At 52.0% G+C, this 21040-nt stretch overlaps 6 protein-coding genes across 6 annotated transcripts; 3 read left to right on the forward strand and 3 right to left on the reverse strand.

Annotated features, from left to right (window-relative positions):
* Positions 1–836: 836 nt before the first annotated feature.
* On the forward strand, positions 837–1946 carry PV05_08824 (uncharacterized protein; the record flags this gene model as incomplete). The annotated part of the gene is made up of 1 exon (XM_013458365.1): positions 837–1946. The coding sequence occupies one exon, from the start codon at positions 837–839 to the stop codon at positions 1944–1946; it is 1110 nt and encodes a 369-aa protein (XP_013313819.1).
* A 349-nt stretch (positions 1947–2295) lies between these two features.
* Positions 2296–5568, reverse strand: PV05_08825 (uncharacterized protein). The gene has a single exon (XM_013458366.1). The coding sequence runs from the start codon at positions 5026–5028 to the stop codon at positions 3352–3354; it is 1677 nt and encodes a 558-aa protein (XP_013313820.1). The 5' UTR covers positions 5029–5568; the 3' UTR covers positions 2296–3351.
* Positions 5569–5678: 110 nt separating this feature from the next.
* Positions 5679–9153, reverse strand: PV05_08826 (uncharacterized protein). Its single transcript, XM_013458367.1, has 2 exons — positions 6463–9153; positions 5679–6411 (listed from the first exon to the last, which is right to left on the reverse strand). Exons 1-2 carry the CDS (start codon positions 8707–8709, stop codon positions 6049–6051), a joined length of 2610 nt encoding a protein of 869 aa, XP_013313821.1. The 5' UTR covers positions 8710–9153; the 3' UTR covers positions 5679–6048.
* A 573-nt stretch (positions 9154–9726) lies between these two features.
* On the forward strand, positions 9727–11585 carry PV05_08827 (uncharacterized protein). Its single transcript, XM_013458368.1, has one exon. It carries the CDS (start codon positions 9922–9924, stop codon positions 11509–11511), a length of 1590 nt encoding a protein of 529 aa, XP_013313822.1. The 5' UTR covers positions 9727–9921; the 3' UTR covers positions 11512–11585.
* Positions 11586–11904: 319 nt separating this feature from the next.
* Positions 11905–14534, reverse strand: PV05_08828 (uncharacterized protein). Its single transcript, XM_013458369.1, has 3 exons — positions 14288–14534; positions 14113–14240; positions 11905–14060 (listed from the first exon to the last, which is right to left on the reverse strand). Exons 1-3 carry the CDS (start codon positions 14438–14440, stop codon positions 12755–12757), a joined length of 1587 nt encoding a protein of 528 aa, XP_013313823.1. The 5' UTR covers positions 14441–14534; the 3' UTR covers positions 11905–12754.
* Positions 14535–17689: 3155 nt separating this feature from the next.
* Positions 17690–20998, forward strand: PV05_08829 (uncharacterized protein). The gene is made up of 5 exons (XM_013458370.1): positions 17690–18038; positions 18146–18180; positions 18236–18368; positions 18423–18929; positions 18982–20998. The coding sequence occupies exons 1-5, from the start codon at positions 17964–17966 to the stop codon at positions 20632–20634; spliced, it is 2403 nt and encodes an 800-aa protein (XP_013313824.1). The 5' UTR covers positions 17690–17963; the 3' UTR covers positions 20635–20998.
* Positions 20999–21040: the final 42 nt, after the last annotated feature.

Below are 21040 nucleotides of genomic sequence, written 5' to 3' on the forward strand. Positions count from 1 at the left end.
TGAAGTCTGTTATGGGTCGGGAGAGGATTTTGAGAAATCGCTTCTCAGGCGAGTCCATTGGCTGGAATTGAGAATAGGAAGGAAAAGGGAAACAAAAACCATAGCACGAATGATGACGACTCTATCCCGACTAATGGATGGGCTCTGCTAAAGACAGTCTTACACAGGTACCCGGAGGTCACAAAGTGTGTGTCAGCTTTCTTCAATCCCTCAGGATGACGGAAGACAAAGCGCCCTTTGTGTCAGATCTGATCCTGACATGCGCGGTAAAAAAAAGGCATTGTGTTGACGAGGCTGAGCTTAGCTAATGACCCCCTTTACAACCATCTTTGCCTTTGCTACGCTCCACGATACTAGTAGCACTTCCTCAACAGCGTTGATCCGAGACATCTCATTTCGCCATGTGTCAGTCCTCGCTCAAGGCTGAACGGAAGCTTCTGGCAAGTTTATACTCAACAAAGGGGGAATATGCTGTGCTGGTTGTATTCGCCGGTTCCCTTCCGTTGCCTTGCCCGCGGCCACTCGTTGACTGCGGGCAGTGCTCACGATCAACGACAATGCTCCGTGACATGACGGCTCAGACATCAGCATTCTCGGGCAGCACGATCATGACTTACAATGTCTTTGTTCACCCACGCTGCCGCGTCTGAGAATGCCCTTGGCGACTGAGGATAGGCCACGACAGAAGACTTTCGACAGAAAAGAAAACCATTTAAGCCAGCCATCGGTCAATCTACAGCGATGTCCTGTCCTTTCAATCACCCTCACCAATCCCAGAAGGCTTTAAACTGTTTGAGACGGCACAAATACTACAGCCTTGGTTAGGCAACGTCAAGATGAATTTCCAATTGCTATTCCTGACACCAAAGCCGCTTCCCATGAACGATCTGATCGCCTGTCTCGTCCTCGGATTCAATATCAACCTCCTCTTGACCACCTTCGCGCACACCAATTGGATGTTGGTTACAGCTTCCTGGTACTTCTACACGACTGTAGTCTTCACAGCTATGCTGAATTACGGACTCTTGATTTGGCAGCTGTACCATAGCGCCGAGGCTTCGTTCTGGGAAGCCACCTGCAGCTATTTCCTGGCCGAAAACAAAGACAACAGTGCTCCAAACTTGCCTGGATCCTTTCTAGCGGACATGCCTCAAGGACTTCAAGAAGACCACCGTTTGTCGAGCCTTCCTGGTTCGTTTCCAATCGACAACAACAGCCCTCAGGCAAACGATGGAAATGGAAGCCACTACACCTCTTTAGAAGGGATTAATGTCGCAACGCAGCAGACTGTCGGACTCGGACATCGCAGTCTTCCTCACCTCGTCGACTTCAACCTGCTGCACCAGAGCCGAAGCCTCATGAATGCTTTTACACACCCTTCCCATTGCGACCAGCAATTCGTTGGCTCGGACTCAGGATACGGCAGCTCCACCGACAGCCTCGCCGAAAAGCCAGAACAAGACACGAACTCCGAATCTGCAGACCATGGACAATCGCGTACGGAACAGCGCGGCCCATCTGCCCCTGCTGGGCAGGAGGCGCATGAGAGCCTGGAAGCGCCAGATGATAACCAAGAAGTTGGTGAGGGGGATGGATCAGGCAATGGAAATGGAACGGGAAATGGAGATGAAGATGGCGGAGATGATGGCCAGGACAAAAACTACGACGCTGATGACGAAGAACAAGATTCTGGCTCTGGCTCTGACTCTGACTCTGATTCTGAAGATGGCGGCGAAGGAGGTGACAACCTAGGACAAGACGAAGAAGCAGAACCGGTCCAATACCGCTATGTCCACACCGACCAACATGGGCGCCGACTGGCTTGGGACTATACCAACATCCCCACCCGATTCGACAGTTCGACTCCCCCACGACGGAGCTCGACTGCCCTCCAGGCCTGGGCGCGTCAATTCAGACGGGCTGCACGTCGTCAGCAACAGCAATGAAGCCCCCAAGCTCACAAGGCTGGCCGGGGAAGCGAGACAGGCAGGGGAAAGACGGCGCCGGTGGCTTGTGAGTGTTGCCGCAACATGGAATTGGACCCAAAAGGCAAAGGAAGGGCAGCAGGATGAGATTGGGGGTTTGCAGTTCCGTTGCGAGATTCATTGACAAAGGAGGTTTTGGAGGTCCGAGAGGCAGCCATTATCAAGTCGTTGGGCAAGGGCGCCTTGGAGCTGAAGAGGCTGTCTGCTACAACGTATGAGGAGACAGGTTTGCAGACGAAGAGGCTGCCGTCGCCAAAGGACACAGGAAGGACTGTTGTTTCAATTGTTTCGATCCCCATTCCAGTCCATTCCAATCCATATCAATTCGTCGCCCGCCTCAGACTGAAAGTTCCATGTCCCAGTATCCCAGCACGGTCAGGCGTGGTAGAAGTCAATGAGAAGTGGAAAATAGACAATGAGACATGGTTTTTTTTATTTGCAGGGCGCTAAAAGTCGCTGGACGGTGGTATACCCATAAAAGACCTTCCTGACATTTCGGACAACAAACAGGATACAAATAGAACATATGATTGACATGAATGCTTCTGATTCGCTACGCCTAGCTGCAAGTTGAAAATCCTGCATAGACGGTAGAGACAAGGGGAGAATGAAAATGAGATTCGTAAGTCGTCAACGTCAAACGTTAATGCATTCATTCGGAAATGTCCAAATTCATCGGGGCCGGAGCAGCTTGAAAAGATCGGCTGTCATGTCGTACGTAGGTTTGTGAGACAAGGGTTTCTGTAACGTTCGCGGCGTTGAGCTTCCGGCGGTAGTTTAGATGATGGGAGAGGGTGATGGAGAAGTAAGTAGCCGAAGTGCCTTAGCAAATCTTGCCAGTTCAGTGGCAGAGACAGGACTGTTATCTTGTGGTGGTGGATTACATGTGTTTGGAAGAACGCCAGGCCACTGTCGATATCCCTGAGTAGACGAATTGACAAAAGGGAGTAGAGAACGAAATCGATGGCGTTCCATAGGACAAGGCGGATTTTCTCGGTTCCTGGGGTGGAAGGAGTCAAAGACAATCGAGCCTTGAATGAAGAAGGCTCGTTTGTCTTCCATCCAATTTGTCGCAGACAAATGGCCTTTTCGATCCCGACATTGCCAAGTGTCACTCGTGGCATCTCCCAGACCGCAATACTCTGGCGGAGAGGGGGATAAGAATGCTCAAGCCGACTGATCCGCCACTTTCCGTAGACTCGAGACCAGGGACATCGTTGCCAGGGCCTGCCCGCAGTTGCTGGCCCCTATCGCTGGTGGACACGTTCACGATATCCTCGCACAGCTCACGCCTGAGTCTTGAATGAGGCCTCTATGTCCCTTCGTCGTGGGGATTGCGGCCCAGTAGAGTCTCCGCTCGGTTCCATCAGCAGATCTCCCAAGGAATATCCCCCTCTTCACACTTCATGCAGGTCAAATAGCCCAACCCTCCACCTTGGCCGTCGCTCAAACTCCTGAGATCAAGTTCCAAACAATTCCTTGTCAACGGCTTCACAAGATCCCGTGCGACATTCTTGATCTCGTCAATCTTCCTCTCAAACCGTCTCAAGTTGTCTCTTGTATACACCGCCGAAGAACTAGGGTGGCCCGGCGGCTGTAGCTTGAGGAATCTCTTCAACTCGTCCCGCGGCAAAAATGCTTCCTGGTTTGTTGATCCAATCATCCTAAATATTCGGCCTGTATTCATAGGTGGTGGCGGTTGGTTGGCCATTGCCGTCGCAGTCTGCCCTCCTGCACCACCCGCCGCTCCAACAGACGGTCTTCCCGACTGTGTATGACTGCCTGTATTTGCGCTTCCCGGCCTGGAACTCGCCAAGTTTTTCAGAATCCCCCTAACCTCGGGCGTCGTGTTCTCTGCAAGCCACTGCCTCCACAGGCTCATCGCCAGCCACCCGAGGTAATCATTCACCGGATTCACCCGTTCACCACGGCTCGTGGTAAGTGTCAGTCTAAATAGCTTAGTCTCAACCCGTAACTTCAACTCTTCCAACTCATCCACTTTATCCTCGATCAAGTCGATCACACTCTGCGGTACCTCGTAGCCTCCACCGCTCGGGTCGGGAGACTTAATATAGGGCAAAGCCACGGGCCATTGACCAACGACGTGTGCCAACGCTTCGGAGAAGATAGTCCGACTGCGCGCAAGGTAGCCGAGTTTCAGGTATGAAGGAGGATACTTTGCGATCTGCTTGAACAGGCGACTCGAGAAGCGTAGAAGGTGGTGGTCGATCCGGGACCCGACGACGGGGAGCGCGTCGTACATGTCCGCCAGGGCGAGGAGGGCTTTGCACTCCGAGTAGGCGGATGCAATGTTCGTGGCATTCAGGAGAGGCGGGTAATTGTAGAAGATGCGAAAGAGGTTATCGTAATCGCGCAGCAGGGGATTCGTCAGGACTGGATCTGGACTGACGGGGAATTGGGCTGTAGATTGCGAGGCTGGGCCATGATGTGAAAGGGCGAGATTTGCCATGGATCTGAAAAACGAGGTATGTGTTGGTTGTGGGCGAGGCCGGCGCTGTGGCTCTGCTTGGTAAGGTGGTGGAGGTGGTTGAGATGGTAAGAATAACGCGCCTTCTGGGGTCCTCTGCGCGAGGATAGGCTCGTCATCATTGTCTTCGAGGTTCTCCCAGTCTAGTTCGTACCGCCATCGCCGTCGTGGAGGATTGATCAACGTAGACGGTGCCGCCGGTGTGGCACTAACCTGTGAAGATTCCTCGCCGATGGCGCTGAGCGCATGGTCTGGTCGCGTATGTGGAACGACCTGTGCGCGCGACCATTCTTCACTAGTGCTTGCCTCGAAGAAGCCTGAGAACTGTGCAAGTGTGAATCTGTGGAGGAGATACTTTTTCTCTTGTCCGTCACATGCTATTACTATCTCGACGTCGCCGGATTGCGTGAAAAATGGGAACTCATTGAGAGGAGCTTGCGCAAGGCCGCCCTGGTGTGACCTGCCTCGATGGTGATGGTGTCTGGATCGGGAAGTTCGAGAAGCGACTGAGGCCGGGCCTTGAGAGCGCTCAGCGACTTCGGCACGCGAAACCATTGGACTTGTATTCTTTGAGCCTCTTCTGTCTTGCTGTCAAACCATGTCATCGCAGTCCTCGCGGTCTTCCGTATCCAAAAGAATCCTTATGCGGCGCTGCCTTCGAGACTGCGCTCATAACAAATCGACTTTCTTCACAGCCCGTAGGCGGTTCTCCGTCGTATGTTTGCTGCCGCCTCGATTTACCGGCGACGGCGTCGCCTTTCTTGAACGGTCGCCTTCGTTTGGTTGTGCACACAGATCGGGCGCAGGAGTGGGGTGTCTTGCTGTTGGCAATTCCTCTGCCTCGGAGGCGCAGGTATGGCAACCTTCGCACCTGGGCAGGATTGATGGCGGCTGTGACGTTAAGATTCGTTTCCGGTGCGAGGCCGACTCGATTTTGCGTACAGCCTTCGAGAGGCTGCTCGGTCTGGTGCCATGTGCGGAGGCTCAGACATCAAAGTGCAGTTTGAGCGCGGCTGGCGCCGTGGGACGAGTGTGGCAATGAAGATGCAGGCGATTCATGCCATTTACGAGATAGCTTGCATGCAGGTCCGAGTCATGTCAGCCAGTCGTGGACAAAGCTGAATCAAGGCACAAGGAGGACAAGGGTGTATCCCACAGAGATCGACATGCCATTCGCGGGAGACACAGAGCGCTAAAGACAAACTCGCAAAACGGATATCGTACATTTCTCTCGCAAAGTGTTTACATGAGTACATGAGTAGATGAATACGTGAGCACTTACAATCAGTCCTCGTCTGAAATTAAACACGTTGATTCGATCCATCGGCCGTTTGGTGATCTTTTTCTTCAGGCCAATATATCTTGTATAGATCTTTCGAGAGGGCTGCTATCCCATGACCATCAAGTCTGCCGTACAAAATGCACCCCAGGGAAGTGAAGCCAAATGCGCTTCAGATGTACTCATTATGCCCTGCCCACGCAGTATCGCCATACACACTAAACCCCGACAATCGCAACGCTATGCTAAGAATTGGTTCAAGAAGTAGATCAACGCACGAGGATGCAATGAGCTCCTCAGAAAACCGCGGTCAATCCACTCTTCGACTGCCGCTTGCTGAAGCGCTTTCTCCCCTTAAGTGATTCGGCATCGCCTCCAGACTGTTGTTTGTGCAGTATTGAGCGACCAGAATGGCCATGCCCCGCAGCGTGTGGACTGAGGTCGGTCGTCCGATCCATGGTGCTCGCATGACTCGACAATGCCGAGGATGACAGATTGAGGGAGTCGTCATTCGAATAGTTGTTGTTCGAGGTTTGCAACGAGATTGCAATTTCACGGGCACGAGCCAAGGCATCAAGCCACTCCTGCGCAGATATGGCTGTCGCCATCGGTTCGTTCGAAGGTGGTTTCGGGTCTTCAAAGACAAAGTGTCGATCTCTCTGCTTTCATGTCAGCCCTGCCACATTACAACCACTGTTCCACGAACTTACCGTGTTGACGATCCATTGTGTAATCCCCTTCGAATCAGTGGCACTGGAAAATTCGACCCCGGGAGAGAGTAGCGAGATCTCTGACTTGGACTTCTTCTCCTCGCCCCCAGCTGCGGCTATAATAATTCGAGCGCTCGATGTGACCATGACAAGTCTCTGTCGCTTCTTGGTATCTCTGCTGCCAAACAGCCTGGATAATTTATTCCCCCCTTCGCTACCGTGAGGACTGTGAGGGTTGGGCGACGATACCACAGACAGATTGCCCAACTTCAGTATCCTCTCGTTGTTTCTCGTCAGAACAGGAGACCATTCAATATCGAGTTGACTCGGTGGTGGTAATTCAGTGATCACCCTTGGTTGTGGTTTTTGATTGTTCGGAGGGAGCATGGTCGATTGCGTGCTATGAGTGGGCCCAATGTCTGGGGGATAGCTGTCTTGACCGCCACCTCCGTTGAGCTTGATGGGAGGTTGCGGCGGAGGCATGTACGCCTTTAAGCGTGGTGCTTTCTGTTGCCATAACGCCTTCCCCCATTGTATGCCCGCAAAGAATGGGTGGTTTTTGGCATGTTCCAGCGACAATCGCCTTTGTGGGTCAAGGACGAGCAATCTCTCCACAAGGTCTCGAGCAAGATCTGGGAAGCCTCGCGGAAAATCGTAGTCGAGGTTGACAATCTTCTGGAAGGTCTGATAGTCGTTGGCAGCCTTGAATGGTGGCCTACCAGCAAGCAGCTGATAGAGAATACAGCCAAATGCCCACAAATCGCTGGCTTTGCAGGCGTTCTTGTCCGTCAATAATTCCGGACTCACATATTCTGCAGTGCCGACAAATGAGTTGGCTCTATTCTCCGAAGAACTGGTCGAATCCGGCTCAAAATCAACCCGTCCATCAAGATCTTTCCGCTCTGGCAGTAGTTTGGCGGTTCCGAAGTCGGTCACCTTGATGTATTTGTTCTCGTCCAGTAATAGATTCTCCGGTTTCAAGTCTCGATGGATGACTCCGCGGCTATGCATATACTCGACGCTATCAAGTATTTGTGCGCCATAAAATCGAGTGCACTCCTCATCGAACGTGGACATCCGCTTCAGGACGCCTAGCAATTCACCGCCGGGACATAGGTCCAGAACGAAGTATAGCGACCTCTCATCTTGAAAAGTGTAGTAGAGCCGAACCACACCCGGGTGATCTGTCAAGCGATTGAGTGTGTCTCGCTCAATGTTGACATACTTCACCTTCTTCTCTTTGATGATATGTCTCTTGTCCAGGACCTTGATGGCATAATCTTTCCCATTCGATCGATCCGTAGCTGCAAGCACCGTACTGTAAGAGCCTTCTCCCAACGTCCTTCCAAAGTTGAAATCCTTGACCCCCTTCTTGACCGGTTTGAGGGACACTCGACCGTCTGCATCATACTCTTTCTTGACCCCCACAGCTGCTCCTCGTTCTTGCCAGTCGTCAGCCGCGGTGGTCAACGGACGATCTTCGAGGTTGTAGGGAGAGCTCGACAATGGAGTTTGTATCGAGATCGGAGTCGTGGACAGAGGTGTATTGCCAGTCGGGGTAGTGCCCAGGCGAGCAGAGCCCATGCCGCGAGATGCTTTTCGCGGAGGGAGAGGTGCGTTGCCCAAGGTATATTGTCCCTGGCCATACGCTCTTTCTGTATGTGAGTCGTCTCTTGACGGCACCCCGGCCACTTCGCCCATGCCCGAGCGTTTCGATGATGTTCTTACTGGAAATCCGGAAGTGCCAGAACCGTCGCTGCGTACCCTATACGACCCTTGCCTCGATACTCCGTTACTAGCAACACCGTTGGCAGGCATTTGGGTATAGTATGCAGAGCCGGGTCGGTTCGAGTTCGAGTTCGCCCGAGGATCGTGCAGGTTTTGAGGTATCATGGTAGGGTATTGGGGAAATTGTGCTTGTTGCTGATCTTGATAGGTATGGGGGAGATTTGACCTCTGAGCGGTTCGGTCCGCTGGGTGATTATTCTGGTTAATTGTTGATGGCGCGGATGAAGATGTTTCTGGCGGAGGTTGAGATGGGAGGCCTTCCAAGGGCGTGTCCACGGGAGATACGGGACTTCCAGGTCGTGCAGCGCCGGCGGAGAGATAATCATTTCTCCCATTGGCATCGTAGAGAGGAGACACTTTTGGGAACGAGGACGGAGGAGCGTGTTGCTGTAAGGGAGTGTCTGGAGAGGCATCATCGGGATTCGCAATCCTTAATGGACCAAGAGAGAGGTCGGCCATCCTTGTTGTAGGGGTTTGCGTCGTGGACGGAGTGGCTTGGAGGACCGATGTGGCATGCAATGACGTCCGTCCTCAGGCCTCAAGAGAATGTCTTGTGACGGAGTATTGGTTCAGAACAGATATGTCCGTCTCTTCATTGCTGCGGCATGGAACCCGAGCGGTGTAATTGTGCAATTGAGTCTCGAGGACCTGCGCAAGAATGGGTCTGGACCGTAGCGAACTCGATTTCGTTTCAGGAGTCTCGACTAGGTATCGGGGGAAGACAGAGACCGTCGGAGAAAGCGCGAAGGAGGATGTCGGTGACGGCGAAAGGCGGCCAGAAGAGCGATTTAGCGAGCGTAGATGTATGTTGAAGGAGAGGATAGAGTGTCGTACGAGGAAGAGAAGAAGCGAGAATGTAAGATGGTGTTTGGGGCAATGATCGAGAAAGCCGCAGCTCGCCAGATACAGATGCAGATGCAGGCTCAGGCCTTCGCTTCCCACTAGTAGTTAACTTGTTACTTTGGTTGTCGAGCGGCGCAGTCACCGTCTTGCGCAGCCCGATCCCATCAGAACAATTCAGCAACCTCGTTCGATGCCGATGCAATGGAGATGGCTTTGTCGTCCTGTCGTAAACCTTCGCAAGCCACCACACACGCAGCTTGCTCAGTGAAGGATAGCTTTCAGTCTATGCAACTGAGAACTATCCCTCTTCGGTCGAACAGAGGGAGTTGGCCCAGATTAATTCGAGATTGCTGTGGAGTATGTATGTGCTGTGATATGACTTTGCAAAATCAGGTCCACCAACTCCAGTTCTTTTTCTTCTTTAGCACGGAGTACGGAGTATATTCTCATGCATTGCACCGGCGGGTGAGGAGTCAAGACAGCCTCTATGCTTTGGGAGCGTCAAGAAGGCGTGAAGGGTCCAGAGAAATGACAGTTCTGCAAGTCGGTGAGTAACTACAAGTAGTTTATGAGGTAGGTATACTGTGCGACTTTTTCAAGGCGAGCTGTCTGAATGCAATGCTGGTTACAAGGCTCCTTTTCACATCCTCGTGCCTGCTCATTTTGTCCACCTTGATGGCGGAGTCAAGGTGCAGGAACGAACTTCTTACGACAAGGGTCAACATGGCGTCCGAGATCGATATCCTAACGCTCCAACTCATCACCATTCTTTATGACCAGGAATTGTAGAGCACTCAAGCGGACGCTGGTGGCTGAGCAGGCTCGAAGATGATCCGCTTGCCACCGACCAGTATCTCCCTTTCCGAAGCCGATATCGAGTTCAACCTACGGCAGGCTGATATCTACTATGGCTTACTTAGACAGGGATACAAGAAGAATGACATCGCTCGATATCTCGACGACTATCGGAAAGCTCAGGCGGAAACAAGTGGACCGAGTCACACTGACTTCAATCTGTCTGCTCCAACTACGTTTGAGCTAGCCTGCCGGCGGCCTTTTGGGCCCTCGATGGATGAGGACACCGACAAACAAGAGCCCAAGAAGCAGGTTAAATCCTTCGGCAATCTTCAGACGTCCTCCAAACATGCCTCGAAAGTCTCTTCTGATGACTACGACTTCGGGAAGCACCAAGATGCTGCAGACACCGCCGATGGCCGAAATGAAAGATCGCCCTCGCCCGAGTCCTCTGTCCCAGCAATGCAAGTCAATAAGCATGCTCCACGTAAAAGCTCACTTCTTCGATTCTCAAGAGGAATGTCCCCTGAACGACCCCCACTACATCCTGAAGACGAGTGCGGTGTTGGTAGCTCATCTAACCTCACTGCTACCAAAGGCTACAGACGAAGAAGCCTCACCTATTCATACAAGACATCTGACCCAGAAGAGTCGGATGCAGAGCTTTCATTGCAGACTTTACTCACCGGCGACATGGATCGATTGTCATTGGAAAGCCCAAGCCGACAAAGTGATGATTTGGCTGAAAGCATGCCGTTCGTCCTCCCTCCGTCATTCACAGCCACTTCAAGAGCATATACTTTCGGCAACCACAGTTTCGCAAATGACCTGCCAGACAGCCAGACCTCGGAGATGCCTCCCGGTCAACTTCTTTCTACGGATTCCGGCACACCCCGACGAAGTAGCAGCCTTCTCGGTCAAGCAGGTTCGTCGACGAGTCTCCCAAGCTCACCTCCTGTCTTGAACGCATCGCCGATCGAGACTCCTTCCACAATTCAAGCTGCCTCGACATCTCCTGAGTTGCCTGCAACTCCAACACCTATCCGGAATGCAGCCTCATTTCCTCGCAGCGAGCCTCGTTATTATAGGCACCAGTACCTAGATGGCAATGCGTTCTCCATATACAATGACTCTCTTCCTGCAAGCTCTCAGCCACAGACACCCGCCGATCTGTCCAGAGGACCATTCGTTACCGAGCGTGACGCTGCCTACACGGCACCTCCAGGAATGGTTCGTACCGGTCCCCCTAACGGCTCTGATCTTGACGGAAGTCGCTGGGAGCGGAACGCAGGGGAGCAGACTCCAACAGCTCGAGCGATTAGCCTACGTGAGAGACGAAACCGAGAATTGCAGAGAAGCGTCCGAGCCGAAGGCATTCGGCTGCAGAGACTGAGATTGAGGGACGAAGCTATGTTTACTCAGCGTCAAACTACAACCAATGATATCGGCGGTGACGGTGGGAACGATGAGGCAGCTCGGGCAACAGCGGAGGTGTTCCAGGATGCCTGGAGAGATGATCATGATGCGGACCGGGTCGGCGAGGAGAACTTCGAAATGGAGGTCGGACCAAGTCGCCCTCGACCGATGAGGGTCGTCAGCGGCAACGCGAGGATTGATGACTGAGAAGATTGACTATCGGGCTGGAACTTCGTAGAGGAGTGAAGGTCTGAATACCAAAGAACCCCCGAGAAGTGATGATCATGGCTTACGAGTGCCGTTGGGTTATATTTTTTAGAAAGTAATGGTATCGTCGTACATAAAGCACAGGTCACCAAATAGACCGAATACCAAGTCAGCGCTCTTGAGGTCTTGCAACTACCTTGAGCCAGTCTGTCTACGACCCTTGGCTTGCTTAACGAAGATGAGACTTGTTTGCGTGCTCCAATCTGCCTTTGTCCTTGCCTTTTGATTGCTTGATTGGAGGCCCTTTGTCGGTGGCCATCGAGCTAAGATGGAGGGGCTTGCCTTGTCTCGTCCTTCCGGAAAGTCTCCGTCTGCAGCAATACAGCTTGGATGCAAGGCAAACGAGAATGAAGCCCGAAGTATATGGCAAGGCGCCAGATTGAATCATATGGCCGGCCATGGCTATATTTCTCGCTCTCAGATTGTGTCATTGTTCAGAGCCTCAAGGACCGCTGTTCGCTTATATTTCGTCTCAGCTCTACATGGTGTACTCGGTAGGTGACTCTGACGAATTCGAGCAAGTACTACTACTGCTATCAACCCCAAGGATCAAGGGAGACAACATACAGCACACAGATCAGATCAGATCAGATCAGGCCAGGTCCACACCTTGGCTTGTTCGTGCCCCGTGCTTGCTGGCAGTTACAACAACCTAGCACTCTGACTGACTAGTACCACTGGCTGCTTGCGTACGTGTTAGATACCGTGGTGGACATTGGTGGGCCGGAGTCTTCCCGGCCCTGGGAGGTGGGTGTATGGGAGCGCGAATGCGAACGCGAACGCAGAATAAAAACTCCGCGACCAGTGATATGTCCGGCCATGCAACCAAGACCGTGCATCGCGGTAAGCTGGCGCGCCCATCTCACATCGTTCCCCTCTGCGCGCTTGTGGCTTTTTTGCGGTTCCTGACATCTCGTATCTGTGGTGCACATGTAGGGTAGGGTTGCCCATGTAGCGCCAATGTATGGCGATCGATCGATCGACCGTGGCAGAGAGAAATCCTTCGATTAGCCTTGAAGGTCGATCTGAGATCTGGGAAGGACCCGGAAGTGTAGCGAAGTGAGGAGCATGCATTAGCTCGATTCTCAGCGTTAAAAGTGGTGACAACGTTCCCCATCGTGAGTCGGGTTTTCAGAAACGCCACATGCTGGTGTGCTCGTGTGCCGTTCGAAGATTGCTAAGGTTAGACTGCGGTGTAGGGCTGTTCTGTTACTTTGCTGGGGCGAGCCATGCTGTCAAATACATTCACATCTACCGGTTTACCCAGCCTTTTCCTCCACTGCTCGCCTCTGAAGATGATGAGTAGCATGGGAATGAAAGCCAAAACACCGCCGATGAGGGCGAACATGAGAAATGTCCATTGATAGCCAATCTTGTCTCCGAGTCTGACCACGTAAAAGGCAAAGGTCATACCGATCTCCTGACGGATGAAGTTGAAAAGCTGCGCCACTTCACTGCTCTCGGTCCTGTAGCAGTCGATGGCATAAGTGTACGTGGTCGTGGTGATGATTTGCAGACCGAAGCATGCGACCCCCATGCCCAGTATAGGCGCGATCCAAGCTGTATGGTATTGCAGGCAAAAGCCATAGATCAGAAGGCCAGCGGGGACAATGATCTCGCCCATCCAGATGGCTTTGAGTCGGACTTCGGGTTCCGGATCACGGCCAAGGCGCTTTCTCTCGCGTTTGACAATGCGATCGACGACCCAGCCCGAGACGCATTCGCCGAATATGCCACCCAGGGTGAGCGAAGCTCCATAAGTGAGGCCAATGGTGAGCGTGTTCCAATGGAAAAACTCTGTGAAGATCGCCGCGACCGTAACCGCAGGGAGGATAGAGGCGAAGCCGTACATGGTAGCATAGTATATGGCAGGAAATAGTACAGACGGGTACTTAGCCATCTTCAGAGCCGGTATGACGAATTGATCCAGCCGGAGTGTCAGTTGAGGAAAACGCGAGCACAGCCGTAATCGTGAGAGATAGACCGATCTATTGAACTGGGACTGTTGCGGAGAGAATGTAGTTGAGGACTTTGTAGCATCGAAGCTAGCAGGAGAGCCTGGTCCCTTTCTGATGTAGAGTGTCTCCGGTAAGCAGAAGAAGGCAGTGATCAACATGACTGCATCGACGATTGCGACGAACTTGAAAATCCATCGCCATCCACAATAGTGACCCAGGAGACCTCCGACGATGGGTGCCAGGTGGCTGCCGTTGACCATAGTCACAGTAAAGAAGCCCATAGCTTTTCCCCGCTGGTCGTAGAAGAACATATCAGTGATGGTAGCTGCGCCTAAGGCAAAAGCCACAGGGAACAAGCCATTGAACACTCTTGCGACGATAAGTTGACCGAAGGACTGGGTGTACGAGCAGCCCAAGGCTGAAATAAAGCCCAGGAAGGTGGTTCCGAGGTAGACAGGCCGTCTGCCGTATTTGTTGGAGAGAGGGATCCAGAGCCACGGCGCAATGCCATTGAGCGCAATGCAGACCGTCCTAACGCATCGTCAATGCTGGATGATCGGTTCGTCAGACCAATCGGCCTTACGTCTGATATGATGCTCTGACGGTGCTGATACCAAACTCCTCAGCAAGCAGCGCATAAGCCGGGTTGATGGCGGCAGTGTTCAAGCCTCCGATAGCTGCGAGAAGAGAAGCTTGTGTAAGTATTACAATCTCAACAAAATCAGCAGCCGCTCAGAGGACGTTGCTCGAATGCTTGCCTTGAGCCATAATGGCCAATTTATAGGATCTTGTGCATCTTGGGAAGGCACGGGGTTGGTGAGTTGGTCGTCTGTACCACGACTGTGCGACGTTGTGTGCTGATCGCTTTTCATCCTCGAATCTTCCCCTATGGAAGTCTCATCACTGATCATTCCCGCTCGCCATGAGCATTCGCTCCCCTTGTGAGACTACTAACTGAGATGCAACAGCAAAGAAATATGATCAGAAAGACGGCGGCGGTCAGACTGTCTCGGGATGCAGCGGTTGTCTGTAAATGCATCTTAGCTTGCTGTCGACGAAAATCATGAAGGCCGCTAATTCTCAGGCTAGAACTTCAATTGCTGAGTGGGCCTCTCATGCGTGGCGTACACCCGTGGGGTGGTAAATGTAGGCGAGCAAGCGAGTAGGGAGGCTAGTGCCGTGGCCTGCGAGCAATCCCTCTTGAACTAACCATTTTCCCCGTATCTTACTATTGCATATAAAAGGTGCATGATGGTGCTGATGTGCGGCAGAGAAAGATGTCTCAAACCCTTGTACGCGACAAGCAGCAAAGCAATCCCGTGTCAGCAGATCGCAGAAACGGTATGAGATATTGAATGATTCACAACTAGAAATAATACCTGTCCCTCCTTGCCCTGAATTGTAATTGCAGTGCCGTGGTCATCTGGTAAGTTCTCGTAAGCCCCAAAAGACCCCATCATGACCCTAAGCAGGGAATCTCTCAGTTAGATTTCCGAAGAGCAAGGCTAATAGGCATGTGCCGGCTCAAGAGCACCGGAACTCATGTAGTCCGCCCAGTGTGTCGCAATTCAAAGCGCGGTGGAATGACATTACGGAGCTGTTCAGGTTTAAGATCGTTTCGCCTGGAATCAACTCTTCTCCTGCAAATTGAAAGGCATGAAAACTTCTGCACGAGATGAGGATGAGATCTCAGGACTTGAGGGGCCCTGCTCGAATATGTACCTGATCATCTCTCGAACGCTGTCCATCTGCACTACAGACTATCAAACACGCCTCACCGGCCACTCTCCGGCCATTTCCTCGATTTCAAGGATACTTTCTCTTCAGCAATCAAGTACTCGGGCATTTTGGGAGGCACCTTACTTCCCCACCATCGATGGATGCATATCATGCCGCCGGATATGATTTGAAAATCTGCAATATACCTCCAGTACGGGTAGAGGGGAGTTAGCTCTGTAGGAGCAATCACGGCGCTAGATCCTCTGCTTCCTTCCCCAAGGACCCCGGATCTCGGCTGTGACCAAGGCTGATGATTCCAGCGTCAACTTGAAAGTCCCCGTGCAGGCTTGGTAGGGCCATTGAATGATCTTAGCATCGATGGACAGCCACGGTCGCTGGTCGATGAGAATCCCTAGTTGTGCGGACCTGAGGTCAGCGAGCTCTAAGCAGCTAGAGAATGAGATTCCAGGATAGCATTCGATGACGACTTGGTCAATCGATTTTCCAGAGGACTGATACTCTCAAGCATACACTTGGCCGCAGAGGATGCATTCGCAATCGTAGAGGCTGAGCCTAAACCAGGACAATCATGTTCTGCACTAGGGAAACTTGCATTTGTCAGGACTAAGCATGGCATTCCCCTTGTCAATCATCCTTCGTTTCTAAATCCACCAAATCGTACCATGCAATGTGTGACGGGGAATCTCTATGCGATTGTAAGCCTGTGGAAGCGCCGGTTCGGCGCGTCTGCTGATGACCGGAACCGCGCGTCGCCCACAACAGAATGGTGAATCGTTCAGCAAGGCTCTGGATGTAAGAGTGAACCACCACGCAGGGGTCGGATATGAGCGGCGTCAAGTTGGAGACACTGTTGCTGAATGTACATCCTGGATGATGCGTCCCGGCTCATGCTGGTAAATGGTTTTGCCTGTGACAAAGGTCTACATCGAGGCGTCAAATGAGAGGACTGCTGACGAGACACTATTTCGAGAGCGACCGGGACGCTCCAGACTTTGACGGGATTATTTTGCTGAATCAATAAGGAGGCGGTGGATGGGACGTTTACCGAATCCTCGTGGCAGCAGGGAACTGTGAGTGGTTTCGTCCGTCCGGCATCGCTGGTGCATATTCGTTAAGGAGCTGACGGTGGTTAGGACGAAAATGGACGTGCGTAAGGACCTCGTGTTCGCCAGAGATGCGGATCCGCTCCTTGATGAAGAGGGGCTGTTCGACCTCGAGCTGGACTGTTTTTGACAGCCGCAGCATGGTCCTGGGGACAGTTCAAAAACAGCCATGGGTGTATGTATGTGTGTCCAGGGCAAGTGCATTGCGCCAACTACAAGTAGTTTAGGCCAATACAAATGGACGCCCTTGATCCCCAGTTGTAAGCATCCCAGCTGCTCCGTACACGGGAGCTTAGACGGTGTCAGTCGGTGTAAGGTCCTTATGCTGTTGGTGAGGGCCAAAGCTCTTCCTCGTCACCGCCATTCCGGATCTTCCAAGTTTGCTCAGCGTTACGGAGTCAGATAGGCGAGAGAATGAAAAGAAGACCATAGTATTGATGTGAACCAAGCGACCGTGTTTGCCTTGAACAATGGACAAAACAGATGCACCAGACCTGGTGGCACTACAATACGAGGAGGTCGTCGTTGTTGCGATGGTCAGCGCTTGCTGTAGTTTTGCAATAGCCTCATGATGCCTGCAATCGCCATGGCCGCCGTTCATGCCGATGCCGGTCATCGCAGGGGGACCACCTGCCCTTTCGATTAGAGTGATCCCCCTTCCTCGCCCTCCTTCTGCGGTACCCGTTTGGATGCCGGCAATATCTTGACAATACGACAGCGCCACGACGGATGCGCTTTTAGGGTAGTCAACTACGAACTTCTCCAGCTCCATTCAGTAGGCTTTGTCGAGCGAGACGACAGGCCTTAGACCACTAACTACTTGCTGGGTCTTACGGCCTATGCCACCTCTGTCGACTTACCCCGACCTCTCCAAAATGTCGTTTTGTAAGCGCATTTTCTCATCAATAATGATCGACCTCAGTCCACCAATTTAGTCGACATTGGAATCTTCGATGACGCTAATGGGAGACTCCGAGGGCAAGCGATCGAAAGGCCCAAGTCTCGAAAATCCTAGTCTTTGAGCCGACGCCTCTTGCGATTCAGTGCACGGTAGGGTCATCAGGCTAGGAGACTCTACGTGCTTCGGCGGCTTTGGCACTTGGCTGCGATGACATATTTTGCAGGTCTCTTGCTGAATTGACTGGCTGAAGTCCCTACATCCTTCTCGTGGTCCGGGATCACCACTTCGTCATTTGTGCACCACCCCCGAGGTTGGGTCCAGGGATTCGAGCAGCTAGTAGGCTTTTCCTACATGCTATTTCCGTCCCTGCTAGACTAATCCTGTATGAGATGGCTTCTTTTTGCATTTGACTCTGACTTCGCTCCTGGTCTACTAGAGAGTGTGTTGTTGCATATCGCTTCATCATCATAAGGCTAAACCTGCGTCGTGTCTGTGACACGGGGACGCCATCCCCGTAAAGATACAGGGCTCTACAGGGGTCACAGGGGTCTAGGACTCCGCTGACAACTCCAATTCTAATCGCCAGTGAGGAGAAATTGAACAAATGCTGCTCGTGCCCGACGAGGCTCGATCACGTTCTGATTCAACCTTAGGGTGTCTCAATCTGCACACAAAGGTAGTCTCGTCAAGATGCCTGCGGATGTCGAGGTGAAAACAAAGTCCAAGCATCGCAAATCTACATGCGCCGGCTGTCGTAGAAGAAAGGTATTTCATTCCGTGTCCCACGTATCTGTTGAGGCTCGCCTTCTCCAATCCACCGCCGCGAGACGACCTCTTTGACAAACGACCTCAGATGGCTGACTGCTTGATAGTCAAAATGCGACGGAAAGACGCCCAAATGTACAACGTGAGCATTGGAACCGAGCCAACCACTTTTGCTCCCTTACTGACCCTTTGCTTAGGTGTATAGCGTACAAAGACGATTGCCACTATGATAAGCCGCCGTCGCTTGCGTACGTAAGGTCGCTCGAGGAGGAAATACAAGAGTTGAAAGCCCAACTACGGCAAGTCAAAACTCAAGTTTGGTTATCAAGGGTACGCGGCGACGACGATGGAGCACTGTCTTGGACGTATGCTAACACGTTTCAGGCCGGTCCTCAAGAAGAAAAGAAACTACCAGGCGCGTCGCCAGTAAGTGAGACCGCAGGCTCGCAAGGCTCGAGTGGCCTCGCGCATCGCAATCGCCAAGTGAAATGGGAGACAGATATTAGTATGGACGAGACTGGCACTGTCGCCTTCCATAACTCGACCTCTCCCATCTATCAACCACCTTCGGCTCAACACCAGCATTCTCCACTACCATCCGCACAAACCCGGGCTACAGGAAGCGGCCAGGATGATCAGCGAATGAGACGAGACCTTATCCTCAATGCAAACCACCAAAGACAAATCGAACCTTTTGCCATTGCCAATGGGGCGGCCAAGGCAAATGTGCCCAAGGAAATCTCCCATGAGATGCTCAAGTATCACTGGTGCTGGCAGCATCCCCTATTTTTGTTTGTTTACAGACCAGCTTTCACAAGGGGAATGGCTATGGTCGATCTGAATACGCCCGGAGCACAAGATCCACCGTACTTCTCGGAGACACTCCTGAAGGCGAGTATATTATCTTAGTGAACGGTACAATTGACGTCTAACAAGTCACTAGGTCATTCATGGTCATTGCGCCAGATTCCTGAATCATGATGTATATCAAGACCAATACCATAGCGTCTTCAATCAGCAGTCTTCCATTGGTGGTTCAATGAGCGCGGCAGATTTCATGCAGAAAATGACCGACGAAGCTCGCTTTGGCCTGGGTATGGACATACTGAAAAAGCCAACCATTCCGACAATCCAGGCTCTACTTCAACAGTCGGCTCGTGACGTTATGTTTGGGAATGCCTCGCAATCGTGGACTTTCGCAGGCATAGCGTTTCGTATGGCCTTGGACATGGGAATCCATTTGCCCAGCGACCGACTTCAATCGTTCGTGAAAAGTCTGACTGCAGAGGACATTGAGGTTCGAAAGCGGCTCTTCTGGGGCTGTTACACCTGGGATAAAATATTATCTCTATATCTCGGCAGAATGCCTGGCTTCACTCTGAATACAGATGAGGTGCCTCTGAACTTTATGGACGATTACAGCGATAGCGACCTCTGGGTGCCATACTATGGTGAAACACCAAGGCCTGAGATCCTCGACGCACCCAATTACCCACCGTGCCCCGGCTACGTGGTTTCATGCTTCCGTCAGCTGTGCAAGATCTGCGTCATATTGAATGATGTTATGCACAACATTTATTCCCCTGAAGCTGCGGCTAGGCATGACATGGAGGAAGAAGACCACTCAACAGAAGCCAAAGCAACCAATGAAGCAATTTTCGTCCGCATCTCTCGGGATCTGCGTGACTGGCTGATATCCTTACCTCCTCATCTGAGGATAAATCCTGACCAGATGCCATCTTTGGCACCGCCGGTTCATATCATGTCTCTGAACCTGTTATATCACACGACAATCATTCTCTTGCATCGACCTGTTATCCTTGGAGCACGCGACATGAATGCACCTGGACCTGCTCGATCATATCAAATGTGCATACAGGCGACAGCAGCAATCCACGATTTGATCATGTTACAGGCCAACACCTTCGGTCTGTCACATATCTCGTATTTGAATGCTTACAGCGTGTACATTGCCGCCACAATCGCGGTCTCACGGTTTGAGCGAGAGTATCGACCAGGGGAGGATCAAGCAGCAGCTGTCCAGAAAAATGGACTCGGTTTCCTGTTGGAAGTGCTACAGAAGACAGCAAATGCCATGCCAGCACTCGAACGAAGCAACGCCATCATCAGGAAGCGGATGAAGGCGGTTCTGGACCGACAAAAGGCACATGTCCGACCCAGCTATTCGAATGGTTCGACACCACCCAAGTTCAACATTCCGACTCCAACAAGTCACCAGATGGACCTTGCACAACCAACCGCCTTCCAAGCACTCTCTAACCCAGCCCTAGGTCATTCAGGTTACTCGGGATCAGATACGCCTGGATCGTTCATAGCTCCCATGTCCTGGCAATCGGGTATCAGAAGCAGTATTTACTCGGAGCACACACATGTACCGGACGACTTTCTGCCTGCTTTTCCAGGACAGCAATTCCCAGTCGGCTCCGAGCACAGTTTTGGAAGTAACGAGGTCGATTCACACGCGCGAACAGCATTGTTGGGCTACAACCTGGATCCGCATCCGCGACTCAATTCGGGCGACATCGACTGGCATTTTGTGGACGCGTTCGAAAACAACAACACGGGCCGTCTATGATCGCCATTGTTCTGGGATGTTTCCCAAATTTGGCTCTAAAGGGGCGCAGGGCGTCTTTCGCATGAGTCCGTGCGAGCTGCAATTTAGCGATTTTACAAAAAAACAACACACGAGAAAGGTTCTACAACGGATTTAATGTGACCATGAATGGAGGAAAATGCTACGGAAAAGCAGGGAAGCACAAGTTTCTACCAAGCAACGGAGTAGGAGAGTCGGCATTTCACGCTTGAACGGTACACTGTCATTACTGCAACATCATGTATGATCTGCTTCGAAGCGTTTGGCGTTTCCTTGGACTTGGACGGGAACAACTTGCAAAGCGCGGTCTGGCAGAGCATCATAGAATACAATAATAACAATCCCAACGCATCTTCCCTCCATAGCCGGCCGGGAGACTATCAGACCC

This window comes from Exophiala xenobiotica (genome assembly GCF_000835505.1).
Source record: "Exophiala xenobiotica strain CBS 118157 unplaced genomic scaffold supercont1.5, whole genome shotgun sequence".
NCBI lineage: Eukaryota > Fungi > Ascomycota > Eurotiomycetes > Chaetothyriales > Herpotrichiellaceae > Exophiala > Exophiala xenobiotica.

Coding starts and splice junctions, on each gene's coding strand:
- PV05_08825 (XM_013458366.1), bottom strand. CDS start 5,028: ATGGTTTCGCGTGCCGAAGTCGCTGAGCGCTCTCAAGGCCCGGCCTCA.
- PV05_08826 (XM_013458367.1), bottom strand. CDS start 8,709: ATGGCCGACCTCTCTCTTGGTCCATTAAGGATTGCGAATCCCGATGAT. Junction 6,412..6,462: donor CACAATGGATCGTCAACACG/GTAAGTTCGTGG, acceptor ACATGAAAGCAG/AGAGATCGACACTTTGTCTT.
- PV05_08827 (XM_013458368.1), top strand. CDS start 9,922: ATGATCCGCTTGCCACCGACCAGTATCTCCCTTTCCGAAGCCGATATC.
- PV05_08828 (XM_013458369.1), bottom strand. CDS start 14,440: ATGATCAGTGATGAGACTTCCATAGGGGAAGATTCGAGGATGAAAAGC. Junction 14,241..14,287: donor ATTGGCCATTATGGCTCAAG/GCAAGCATTCGA, acceptor GATTTTGTTGAG/ATTGTAATACTTACACAAGC. Junction 14,061..14,112: donor GTCAGAGCATCATATCAGAC/GTAAGGCCGATT, acceptor ACGATGCGTTAG/GACGGTCTGCATTGCGCTCA.
- PV05_08829 (XM_013458370.1), top strand. CDS start 17,964: ATGCCTGCGGATGTCGAGGTGAAAACAAAGTCCAAGCATCGCAAATCT. Junction 18,039..18,145: donor CCGGCTGTCGTAGAAGAAAG/GTATTTCATTCC, acceptor ACTGCTTGATAG/TCAAAATGCGACGGAAAGAC. Junction 18,181..18,235: donor AAGACGCCCAAATGTACAAC/GTGAGCATTGGA, acceptor CCCTTTGCTTAG/GTGTATAGCGTACAAAGACG.